The sequence below is a fragment of the Tasmannia lanceolata genome, unplaced genomic scaffold (assembly GCF_043159265.1).
Source record: "Tasmannia lanceolata isolate RefF3 unplaced genomic scaffold, GAP_Taslan_0.1 ptg000008l, whole genome shotgun sequence".
In the NCBI taxonomy this organism is placed as follows: Eukaryota; Viridiplantae; Streptophyta; class Magnoliopsida; order Canellales; family Winteraceae; genus Tasmannia; species Tasmannia lanceolata.
In genome coordinates, this window is record NW_027518685.1 from 37868676 (window position 1) to 37881507 (window position 12832).

Below are 12832 nucleotides of genomic sequence, written 5' to 3' on the forward strand. Positions count from 1 at the left end.
AAAGAGAAATATCAGAAATATGAAAAATCAAGCAAGCAAAAATAATAACAAGAAGAAATTGAGAAAGCAAATAACATACCCAACAGTGGGTCTCTCCTTCAAGAAAGCACTACAAATTGAGTAAATCTGAACAAAGACCTTCAATTTAAAGAAGAAGATAATTGACACATGGAAACTTTAAGAACAAAATCATAAAAGAAGAGAAAGGAAACCATTTTCTTTAAGACATTACATCAAGCAATTCGTGTGCACACGAAACATCTACTAAAATCAAGAGTTCTGCCTTCTTTTGCATGCCTCAAACACCATTTCTACGTTTTTCATATGCCAATTATTTCTCTGCACAAAGCATCAAAGGATATATGAAAAGAAAAAAAATGAAAACCCAAAAAAATATATAAAAAGTAAGAAAACCTAGAAGAAATTACTTATTTCTCATCAGTTGGGTTGGAAATAAGAACTTGAGATGAAAAAGAAGCAGATGATAAAATGGTGTTAAATATGTTGATTTTTCCTCTACACAAAAAAACATAAGGAATATTAGAAGGAACACAAGAAAGCAAAGAAACATCAAAAGAAATGGCAAAAAAGGAAGAAAAAAGGGAAAAGAAAGCCATACCTGTAAAAACCCTCTTTGTTTGCAAGCTTACAACTAAGGTTCTCCCCACAAGACCACAAATCCCTCTCTCTCTCTCGCTTGGTGGTGGAATGCCGGTGGCGAGGTCGGTGGCGGCGAGTGTGTGTGTTGTGTTAGAAAACCCTAGCCCACCCTTTTTAGTGTGTTTTGTGTGTTTCTACTTTCTCCGAAAAACAAAAACCCTAGTTGATAAGATGAAGCAAATGATATATTTTGCCCCCTTTTCTTCCCCAGGCAGCCTCCCTCTATTAAAAAGTATTTTATGGACACACTATAAGATGATCCAAACCGTCCATGTGATGGGCCATAAAGAAAACCGGCTAGCAGAGGAGGCCGGGCCAGGGAAGACAAAGGGACTATTGGACTAATATATTACTTTTCCAAGATTTATTTAGGGGAGTGATATCCCCTAGTCCCTACGGGTTGTGAAGCCACAATGGACACACCACTCGTACAAACAGATCTCTCACTTGGTGGGTCCCACCAATGAATGCTAGGTGAAAAATGATGGGCCTCACCTTATTAAAACATTTGTTGTATAATGATGGGCCCACTAATGGTAGGTGAAAAAGACCATACCTTGAAAATCATTTCCATAAGATGATCTTAACCGTATGATATGTAGGGGTGCAACTCGGGTCAGGCTGGGTCCAACCCTAACCCAACCCGAGATTGCATTCTCTTAACCCTAACCCAACCCAACCCAACTCGAGCCTCGGGCTAAGGATGGTCAACCCCAGGGGAGGAGCTGAGGATGTAAACATAACTACATAGTCTACATTGTGTTGCACTGTTACTGTTACATGTATTAATGTATTAAGTATACAAAAATATTTCCATTGGATGATCCTAGCACTCTGATCTATAGGATCATGAGATCATCCTATGGAAATGATTTTTGGGGAACAACCTATTTACGTTGTGTCCCATCACACGGACGGTTTGGATCATCCTATGTTGTGGTCCGTACAATACTTATAGAAAAATATGGGACTATAAAGGCTTACACCATATAACACTAGCCCGAGAAACACAATCTTCCACTATTTTATGGGACTATAATGGCTCACTCTATTATGGAAACCTCCATAGATCGAAGGGCTAGCATCATCCTATGGAAGAAGTTTTGGGGGAACAACCTATTTATGTTGTGTTCCATCACATGTAAGTTTTGGATCATCCTATGATGTCAGTACAATACTTTTTGAAAAATACGCGCTTAGTGGCTTACACCATATAAAATCTCATTTTATATTTTCTTTATACACTTTTCCACAAAGTTACAAGTCTACAACAATCCAAACAGGGCCAAGCTAGTTAACTTTAGATAGAAAATAATTAAATAATTAGCCCTCCAAGGCTCCAAGCAAGTAACCATATTCATTTAATTTCCCTCTAGAATGTGAAGAGAAAATAATTTTCACGAAAATTGTTTCTATTGTAGTTATTTTGGATTTATTTCTAAGAAAATTATTTTCACGGATTCGGATACGGATTCGGATACACGGATACGGATTCGGATATACGGATACGGATATTCAGGATATTCGGATACGGATTCGGATATACGGATCCGGATCCGGATATTCGGGATAAACGGATGTACTTCTCGGATTCGGATGTTAAACGGATCGGATGTACCATGTACCAGATTCGTATCCGCTAAGAGCCGGATATCTCATAAACGGATTCGGATAATATCCGCTTCAAACAGATTCGGATAATATTCGCTTTAAACGGATTCGGTTGCGGACGGTAATCGGATTTTCGAATGTCCATTTACAGGCCTAGTTGTTGTCTTGTTGATACAATATTGAGAATTGTAATGGCCGTAAAAAGCTAATTTAAAAGGTGTCGAACAGAGTAGTAGTGAGTATTGTTGTTATCAAATATGGTGGTGCCAATATCTGGCCCTTTTTTCGTGACCCCTATCTTCATTCGTTATATCAAATATTATAATTCAGTAAATATGGCACGTGTTAGTATATATGCCCGTTATCAAGTACTATAATTCAGTAAATTTGGCACGTGTTAGTATATATGCCCTTAAGCCTTTGTAACATCTAGGGGTGCAACTTGGGTTGGGCTCAACCCGAACCCGACAGGTTCAACCCGATTTTGGCTCGGGTTGGGTTGGCATTTCCTCGGGTTTGTTTAAGGTAAATCGGTTTGGGTTAGCATTGAGGCCCTGGCAACCCGACCCAAACCTGACCTCCGTCATGTAATTTTATCTTAATTTTCTTTGGGTTACTGTATTTTTCTGTTTTGCGAAAGGTGAACCCGAAGCAACCCGACCCGATTTCGGGTAGATGGGTTGGGTTAGGGTTGGCCTCAACCAGATACAACCCGACCCGAGTTGCACCCCTAGTAACATCAAGAGTATGTGGGGTTTTAATTTGTATTTTTATGTAGGGGGGTGATTTTTTCACCCCCCTGTAGGATGGATACACCCCCCTGTTAACGTGATTCGATGTCAAAAAAGCGTTAAAAGTCTGCCAACAACTCACGTAAAAGGGGGCTGTACCATCCTACAGGGGTGGGGGTGAAAAAAAAAATCACCTCCCTTTTTATGTAACATATTTCTATTTTCTTCAACCTGCCCAACTTGTGCTTCTAAGTTAGAGGAAGATTCTTCATAAATTTTGATGAAAAATGAGTAAAAAAGATGTTGTAATGTAAAAATGACAAAAATAAAGAGCGGGCAGTGATATTTCCCCCCCTCTAATGGATGCCCCCCCCCCCCCCCCCCCCAACGCTAATGGATGTTTTCCCCCCTTTAACAGAAATCGTTAACTTTTAAGCCTTTTGGACTTAACAGTGATATTTCCCCCCTCTAATGGATGCCCCCCCCCCCAACGCTAATGGATGTTTTCCCCCCTTTAACAGAAATCGTTAACTTTTAAGCCTTTTGGACTTAACGGTGGCTCCTCCACCCCTTTGGATATCCTAACGATATCTGTTACAGGGGGGATATCATTGCCTAAAGAGCCCACAAATTTAAATTTTAATAGAAAATCAAAGACAAATGACCAGCACCCGGCCCGCACCCATGACCAACGGGTGGGTTTGGTTTGGGTCGGGCCCTGGTGCCCGCGGGTTACCCGCAAAACTAGGGTAAGGTTTTTTTCGTGGGTTTTTTCAATAGAGAGTCTAGACTAAATATCGCATTGTTTTTTCTTCTATTTTCTTCCCTTCCACTCGAGTTGAGGAGCAGCCACGAAAGTCGAAACCCTAGCCCAAAAATCCTCTCCCATCGCCAACCACCACCCACCACCTCTCCTACCATCGACCACAGGTCACAATCCAAGATATTGCTGGAACCCCTGGCGTTGCCGCCGATGTCAGCCACATCAACACCAGATCTGAGGTCTAGGTATTCTCTATTCTAGGGTTTCTTTTTCCTTTGAATTGCGATTCTAGGATTTCTTTCTCCCGTTCTTTTATTGATTCAACTATTTTTGTTTGTTTCAGGTAGCAGGCTATATGGGAGAGGATCAACTAGGGCAAGCTCTAGCAAGATATGATGTCGTCATTATCCTGGTCGGCGTCCTGTGTAAGCCTGGAATGACGCGTGATGATCTCTTCAACATTAACGCCGGTATCGTTAAATCCCTCTGTATAGCAATAGCCAGGTACTGCCCTAATGTGAGTACCGCCTTCAAATTCCTTTCATTTCTTACTCCATCAGGTCCTGTTTGGATTGCAGGAATTCGTTGAAAAAGTTTGGAAAGGAAAACTGTTTAAAAGTTCTAACTTTCACACACACGCATAAAGAGATAACTAGAACCAACCCTAATCAAGCTGCGGGTTACCCGCGGGTTTACCTAACACTCGCGGGTTGGGTCTGGGTACATGTAAAACCTACCTGTAGAATCGCGGGTATTTTTTACCCGTACTTGCACTTTTTACCGGTACCTGCGCGAGTTACCCGTTTGCCGGGTCTAATCTGAGCCCTTCATCTAGGGGGTCCCACAATGTTGATGATACGACCTGAAATCTCACTCATATTTCACATTCCTAATCATTTGATCAAATAACCAAAAAAATGGACGGTTATCTCATTCCTAAACATTTTATCAAAAGTACCTAAAAATGGACGGTTAGTATGAGGGTGCGCATTGACAAACCTAAGCGTGAGTTAGTAAAAGGCTGATATTTGTAACGTGATTTGACGTCAGAAAGCGTTAAAGTCTGGAGCGCATTATCTCCACCGTCTCTGTACATGTGCACCCCATTTTACACGGGTGAGCGGCATCTTTCTTACCCACGCGGGCCACGCACCCCATTTTCTAGGTCTCGTTTCTCTATTCCCGCCCAAATCCTTTTCTTCATTTCTCCCTCTAAAAATCACAATAAGTCAGTAACCCAATTTCTAGGGTTAGGGTTTAACGAAGCTTAGTTCGTTAGAGCCCGGACCTTTTTTTGCTCTCATCGTTCTAGGGTTAGGGTTTTGGATTTTCTAAAAGGAATTGATTATCTGCAGCTCCAATGACGGAATCCACGGAAACTAGAGGCGATCTCATTCAATTGGACGAAGAAACTGAAGGAAATCTCGTTGGCACAGGCGATTTCATCTTTAGGAAAATCGGACAATCCGTCCCTTTAAAATCTTCGGATTCTATTTTCAATTTGGAGAACGCTCCAGTTCAGGCCTTGGCAATCAGCGAACGATTTCGAGTCTTATTTCTCGCCCATTCCGATGGTTAGATTTTCTCTCTCTCTCTCTCTCCATTCATGGATTTTATAATCCTGGATTGTAAAATCCTGAATTTTACAAGCTAAATGCTGGATTTTACAAGCTAAACGCTGGATTTTACAAGCTAAAACCTAGATTTTAAGAGCTAAAACTTGGATTGTTCTTATTTTACCTCTTAAATCTAGGTTTTAGCCTCTAAAATCCAGATTTTAGATTGCAAAATCTAGGATTATAAAATCCCTTTATGTGAACGGCCTTTAATTGTTTTGTTAAGCTCTCTCTGTCTCTCTCTCTCTATATGTATTTCTGTTTTTAAAATTTTTAATTTATGTTTCTGCATTTGGTTATTAGGGTTTTACGTTGTGAAGACGAAAGATGTTATTGAATTGGCCAAAAATCCCAAAGAAAAGGGTCAATGTTCATGTATTGAGGAATCAAGTATTCTGGATGTTTCAATCGGTGGGGTTTCTATTCTGGCATTGTCCCTGGACTCTTCGAATCTTGCTGCTACTGTTGGTGGGCAAATTCATTTATTCTCCGTCCCTTCGCTTCTTAGAAAGGTATTATTTTGTTTCGGATGGTTTTCAAATGTGTTCATAGGTTTCATTCAAAAGGCTAAAGAGTTACGGGAAAGCTTCCCCAGAAACTCGCTTCGGAAGCTAAGTTCTTTTCGCTTCTAAAATTTAGGCTCTGTTTGGATGGCAAGAATTTTGTGGAAAAGTTTGGAAAGGAAAAATATTTCTAAAATTTTCTACTTTAGTTACACACGAAAAAAGATAATTGGAACTAACTCTATTGAATTTTATTTATAGGGACTTACAATTTATGATAAAATTCATCCAAATTAACCATAATTATATCATTTCCCTCTAAATCGTGGAAAGAATAAAATTTCCCAAGAAACTCTTTTCCATCAGAAATGTTTTTTCATGCAATCCAAACAGGGCCTTAGGGGAAGCGCACTTCCCATTTGCTTCATATAAATTTTCTATTAATTAAGAGTACGCTTCCTATTTAGGTGTTTATTTCTTTCTAAATGAATATTTTCTCCTTTTGATATTGCTGAATGAGTTTTAAAAAAAGAGTACATTTAAAACTTGAAAACTCATCTTAAATTTCAAATGAAAATTATATGAATCTTTTTCCAAAATCTCAGCATTAAATATATATGAATAAAACACATGAAACTGTAAATTCCTAAAATTGGTAATTCTTATTACTCGAGAAGTCTTCTTTTCTACTTGTAACCCTTACCTATACTAACCCTTCCTCCCTAACCAACTACGATCCTACTCTTTCAATTTATTTATTGTTTGCTTCCAACGAGGCTTCTTACATGCTTCACGCTGACTTTCAATGATGCTTCCCGCACGTTTTCTCTTTACTTTCTTTAGAGCTTTTTGCTTTCCACATTTTCTCTTTTCTAAAACCCTCGCTTCCCGCACTCCCTTTCCACTCTGGCAACTACTATGGGTTAGACTGTTAAACTTATGCCTAATGTTAAATAAAAATTCGCGGGGAATTGGTACATGATTTGTTGCTTTATTTCTTCACCCTATGAGTTTTCTTGTCTTCAAGATAGGATATTTTAGGGATTTAATTATCATTAAACCGTTTCAATTATCAAATAAACATGAATGCAACTTGCTGCTAAACAGTTTTGTATGCTTGCCAATCGCTTTTTGTTGCGCATTGCTTAAACTGTTTATTTTTGTATTATTATTTAGGAGAGCGAGCCATTATCTTGTTGTTCGCTTCCCAAATCTAGCCATGCCAAGGAATTGAGATGGAGAAAAGATGTGGGAAATTCGTATATCGTTCTTTCAAGTGATGGTATTCTATATCATGGGGACCTGGATGGCTTTCTCAAGGACATAATGGAAAATGTTGATGCTGGTTTGTTTGACCTTGTAAATCTATTCATTTTCTTTTCACAATTGACTTGCACGTATTTTTTCTTTCATCTTTAATCTAGATATGCTGTCTCTGGCCTTATCCCCAAATGATGCAGGATTTCCTTCTTTTTTTGGTTTTTTTTTTTAAATTTCAATCGATGCAGGATATTAAGAGTTATGATATGTGATATATAGTAGTACAGATTCTGATGCTCGCAGTTAAATTAAGAAACCTCACAAGTATGTTATGGGATTTGTCGATTAGTTATGGATGTTAATGCATGAACTTTATCTCTGATGTTGTAATTCATTTTCAAAACAAAAAAAAAGTTCATAAATTCTTTCATCTTGCAACTTTATCTCTGATGTTGTAATGCATGCACTTTCATCTCACATAGTACCATTCAAAAAAAAAAAACAAAATTCATGTGCAAAACAATTCAAAAGCTCATAAAACCTATTTCAGGAACAGGAAGCTGGCATTAGCATTATGTCAGCTTACAACCTGCGGATGTTTGCAGGTAGCATATCTGGTCAGAATGCTGTCAAACATCCAGCACCCACCTTTTCCTTTGCTAGATTTGATTTGATTTTTCTAGAATTTTCTGGAGCCAGTTGGACTGGTTTTAAAGAGTCCTTATTGGAGGAGCATTGAAGGAGCAGTGTATGTACTGCACGCCCAGAAGTTGAAAGAATCCAAGCACAGACTTGTTTTTTCAGCAGATTTCGGAAGTAGTTAGGTTGGGTTTGGACATGCAATTAAAGAGTCCAAGCTGAACTAGTATTGGAGGATTTATTGAGTTTTAGTTGGTTCATAAGTTGTTTTCATTGTGGAAAAGTGTGATTTTTTGGATTCTGGCTCAGATAAATCATCAGCAGTTAGTTGATATTACAACTTTTTTCCTAGGAGTTACAAGTCTTAAGGGATTTTAGGGGTGGGTTATCTATAAAAATTGGCTGTAGATTTTTACAGCCCTACTTGCATTAACCTCATAGGTCTTTCTTATTGTTAGTATGCAATAATTAAAAACTCGGTTTTGGGTTATGACTCGCAGCGGGTGAAATCGAGTTGTTTGATTAAAAAGGGTGGCCCACTGCACGAGTTGTTTGATTGAAACCAAATTATTTTGATCAAAGCAATCTGGAATGAACCCAAAATAATGGCCACACTGTTTTGGGGTATATTTCATTTTGGATTGCTAAACCTAGCTGTCATGGCCAGAAAACTTGCATTAGGTTTATTTTTTAATTCTAGTTCATCTATCCATCTTATCCATCTATCTATCTATCTATCTATCTATATACACATTAATTTTATCTACCTGTCCAATGAACATGACTAAGTAAAAGAGATTCTACAAGACACCTTTTGTAGAAGGTAATTTTCTTGGTGTGTGATGCTAGACATTGACAGCATCAATATGTTTTTGTTCTAGTTTGCTCTGGTTATTTAGTCCATGACAAATCTATAGGATCTTTGAATCAGGATTGACTTATAGTTAGACTTAGAAACAATTTAGGATAGGAAGTTACAATTTTTGAGGAGATTTGCACATTTTTCTTTGGGAAGTTTCTGTAATTGTTCTAAACAAATCTAGTTTGTTTAGGATTTTTTAATCTTGTTTGTGTAGGATTTTTCAGAAGTGTTTTGAAGTTAGAATATGTATTGAAAATGTCTGGGATGCTTGAGTCTAGGAATGGAAGTGTTTTGAAGGTGAGATGAGTTTATTTATGTGATGAAGACAGTCTAGGAATGGAAGTATTTTGAAGGTGAAATGAGTTTATTTATGTGATGAAGACAGTCTAGGAATGGAAGTATTTTGAAGGTGAAATGAGTTTATTTATGTGATGAAGACACCTTCTTTATGTGATGAGTCTCTGGTTCGATCCCAGCTTACCAACCATAAAAGAAGACATCCTCTTTGGTGAGTTTTGATTGACTTTGGGATTTGAAGTTCTTTTAACTTAGTTTTATTTTTATCTGCTGTTTTCTCTTTGAAAGAACACCATAAATGGAAGTGTTTTGAAGGTGAAATGAGTTTATTTATGTGATGAAGACACACTCTTTGGTGAGTTTTGATTAATTTTGGGATTTGAAGTTTATGCAAGTTAGTTTTATTTTTATCTGCTGTTTTCTCTTGAGAGAACACCAAATCCTCCTCTTTGTGATGTTTTCTCTTTGAGACAACATCATATCCTACTCTCTCTATATTGCTTTTACTAGGCCATGTGTTTGGTTTCATTTCATGTTTTAATTTAAGTTAAACACTTGTTATTGTTATTTTATTTTTGGTGCAACGTACTTGGCATTAGATCAAGTTAATCCCTTCATTAATTGGTAATAGAGCAAGTTTGAGGCCAGGATGTATTCGGTAAAATGACTGCGGGGGTCTTTGTTGTGATAATTTTGATGAGGGAAGACCAATCAATGTTTCAAAGCTCTTAATGACATGGCAAGACCTGTAGGTATCTTGATGAGACAAATAGATAAGAGTTATTTTTATCCAAAAAAAAAGAAAAGAAAAGATGAGAGTTATATGTGAGAATCAATTTTGCTTCGAGTGGCCGAAGTCATACTAATGGAGGCTGAAAGTCCTGGAGAGAATTCCACCAAACTGGTAGGTGAAAACGAGGCTCGATTTGGTTGGGATCAACATGGAGGAGTTTCAAGGAACTAAACTCATCGCGTCAGAGGAGAAGATGATACCATAACCATTGACTAAGAAGAATTCAAAATCAGCCAACTTGCTATTAAAGATGAAGTTATGAAAGAAAGGTAATCAGGCATCCATGGTCTTGACTACAGTAAGTATTCAAAAGAAGAGGCCAATGGTTTTACTCCATTTCAATGAATATGACGATGAACATGAGGATATATACTATACTTTTGATGAATCATTTGATGAAGACGTTGATGGAGCCATGGAAGAGGATTAGGAGTATGATATGATGGAGAAGTCACATAATTAATTTTCTGGACCACATTCAATTTTAATGATTTAGCACTATAAGAATAAAAAAAAAGTTGCTTCAAAGGTCACCCTTCCTTCTTCAATTTCTGGAAAGATTGTAAATAAACGTATGGGTTCTTTTTTTTTTTGAATAGTAACAGAATTCATTAAAAGAAGACTGAGAAGGTCCCCCTTTCAGAACAAAGACACACATACAATCCAAGAGAGACTATTACAATAACCCATATTCAGTTAGGGCGGAAGGAAATCATTTTTTTCTTGGCGCCCATTAAACGTATGGGTTCTTCTCCAAATACCTCATACGAGTGGAAGATATTTCCAAATTTTTTGTCTGAAACTTGAAAACAATCCTATAAGTTAATTAATTTGGTGGAGTTCAATTTATTTCAGATGGAGGGAATTGATGCCTGACAAATCCATCAATCCTTCAAACCAGAAATTGGAGAAGGATGACCATTGAAGCAACTTTTTTAGTGAATTTTGGTGATTTTTATTATTTTTTCTGAGTAGTTCAGCTGAGTTTTAGAAAGTCCGGTGTTTTGGAAAAGGATTGGGTTGGCTTCTAGAGTTTCTATTTTGAGTTGATTAGTTTAAATTGAAGTAGAAAGGTTGAGATTGGGTTGTTTGAAGCTTGTAGAGTATCCAGTTGATGTGCTTTAAATTGAAGTAGAAAGGTTGAATTAGGACTGTTAATAGTTAAAAACAATGTAGGATATAAAAGGATGGAAGGCCCCATAAAGTTACATTTTAAAGGAGATTTGAGTCAGCTTTCTTTGGAAGTTTGTATTTTTTTTCTTAAAGAATTCTAGCTTGTAAAGACTGTTCTACGAGCATTTTTAAAGTTACACAGTATTTGGGAAAGGTCTAGGATGCTTGCTGGGATGGGAAGTGTTTTGGAGGTGAAAAGAGTATTTATATTATGTAACACTTCTTTTGTTTTTTTAATAAATTCCATGGTTTAATGTTTATGCAAGCTAGTTCTTTTTTTTTTTTTTTTTTGTTTTTGCTGCTATTTTCTCTCTGAAACAATGCCATATGTTGCTCTCATCTTCACGTTTCATGTATATCAATATTGAAATACTTTTATTTGTACACAATTTTAGGCCTTTATGCTCCCAACTAATGAATAAAAATATGCTTCAATTTTTTAACACTTAACAAAAGAATGGAAAAGGGTCCTTTTCTTTTGTTGGGCTTGTGTGGCTTATGTATTTATGGTAGTCATTTTTTCGCCTCTTTCTATGTTTCAGCTTATGCGTAGTTAAAAACCCCTTGTAATTTTGGTAAGTTATTTAATTTAGGCATACAAATAATTATTTGGTTGGTTATTAGGATAAAATTATATTTTTATCGTGTATATCATAGTTAAAGTTGTTTTTCTAACAATTCTATTTTTTCTTGGATTCGAATTGAATAATTCTTATTTTGCAACTACATTTAATTATTGCCTTTTGCATTTTCTGTAGTTGACTGGAGCCTGAAAGGAGATTATATTATTGTAGCAAGAAAGAGTAACATTAGCATCTTGTCATCTGAATTCAAGGAACAGTTTCGTATGTCACTCATGTTCCAATCTTGGAGTGATGGTGCAGATACAAACTGCATCATGAAAGGTATTTTGTTAGGAATCATTTCTGATCATTTTATCTCTCTATGTCTTGGTGAAAATATTTGCCAGAAAATACTCTTTAGTGTTTCCTTTATGGTGAATGTGGTTTGGGGAACACTTCTCAAAACTCAATAAAATTTCTCTCACTTCTTTGAACAAAGGTCTTAGTCTTCAAGGAGGATATGACTCTTCACTAAGCTATTTCATAGTTTTAAGAGACTTGCTTTCAATCTAGATCTGATGGTGATGAAACAATGCCAACTACTAAGGGTGTGGGGCAAGATGCCAACTCTTTGGGAAACAATCTGCAACAAATCCCAACATTGCCAAAACGAGTCTTTGTTACTTCCGTAAAAATTTAATTTAACCCATCCCATTGGAGGAGCTGTTTAGTAATCCATCCTATTGGAGGAGCTGTTTACTTTAATGCATCCTAATGGAGGAGCTGCCCAAGCATCGTAGGGTTGTGGAGGGGAATGGAGAGGAGAATCTGTTTTTTTCTCGTTTTGTGTCAGTTTTCTTTTTCTCTGGGGAGGATAATCTGTGCTTATTAAAAAAATTGTCTCCAAGATTATCTTGAGTAGTGAGTCCATCTCTTGAGAGAGTGGCAGGGTGTGCTGTGTACCCTACAAGGTACCATAGTGTAATAGAGGGAAAATCATGCCTGGAAGCAAGCTACGAGATGAAGGAGAGGCAGGGGCCTAGAGCAAATGGGTTGAAAACTTCCCTGATGCTGTGAGGCGGAGATAGCTGCACTTCTTAGGAAAAAGTCAGAGAAGATCTAAAGAATTTAACGGGAAAAAAATAGTCACCTCCTTAAAAAAAAAACACATTAACTTGAGTAGGAACACAATCAAGGACTTCAGTCCTCGAGGCACGTTTTGATACTTATTCTATTATATTTTAAATTAGCATGCCCCCCAGTTTTTACATTTACCATTGAAGACCTGATAATTCCTCTCTTTCTAAATTATAGGGCTATGGGAATAAAATTTTCCACAATCGGAAAGTTTTCTTACTGGA

General features: G+C 37.2%; 1 protein-coding gene across 3 annotated transcripts in view; it reads left to right on the forward strand.

The window, feature by feature from the left end:
* The first annotated feature begins 4854 nt into the window (after positions 1-4854).
* The window catches only part of LNO1 (Nuclear pore complex protein), a 134983-nt gene continuing 127005 nt past the window's right edge, over positions 4855-12832 (forward strand). Inside the window, exons 1-5 of one of the 3 annotated variants that reach the window (XM_077389413.1) lie at positions 4855-4930; positions 5121-5339; positions 5685-5893; positions 7061-7229; positions 11667-11813. In XM_077389413.1, the coding sequence (XP_077245528.1) occupies positions 5126-5339; positions 5685-5893; positions 7061-7229; positions 11667-11813 (739 nt within the window). In that variant the 5' untranslated portion in view covers positions 4855-4930; positions 5121-5125. Of the gene's footprint in view, positions 5340-5684; positions 5894-7060; positions 7244-11666; positions 11814-12832 lie in introns of those variants that run through there. The other 2 variants (XM_077389414.1, XM_077389415.1) reach the window with 2 other exon arrangements.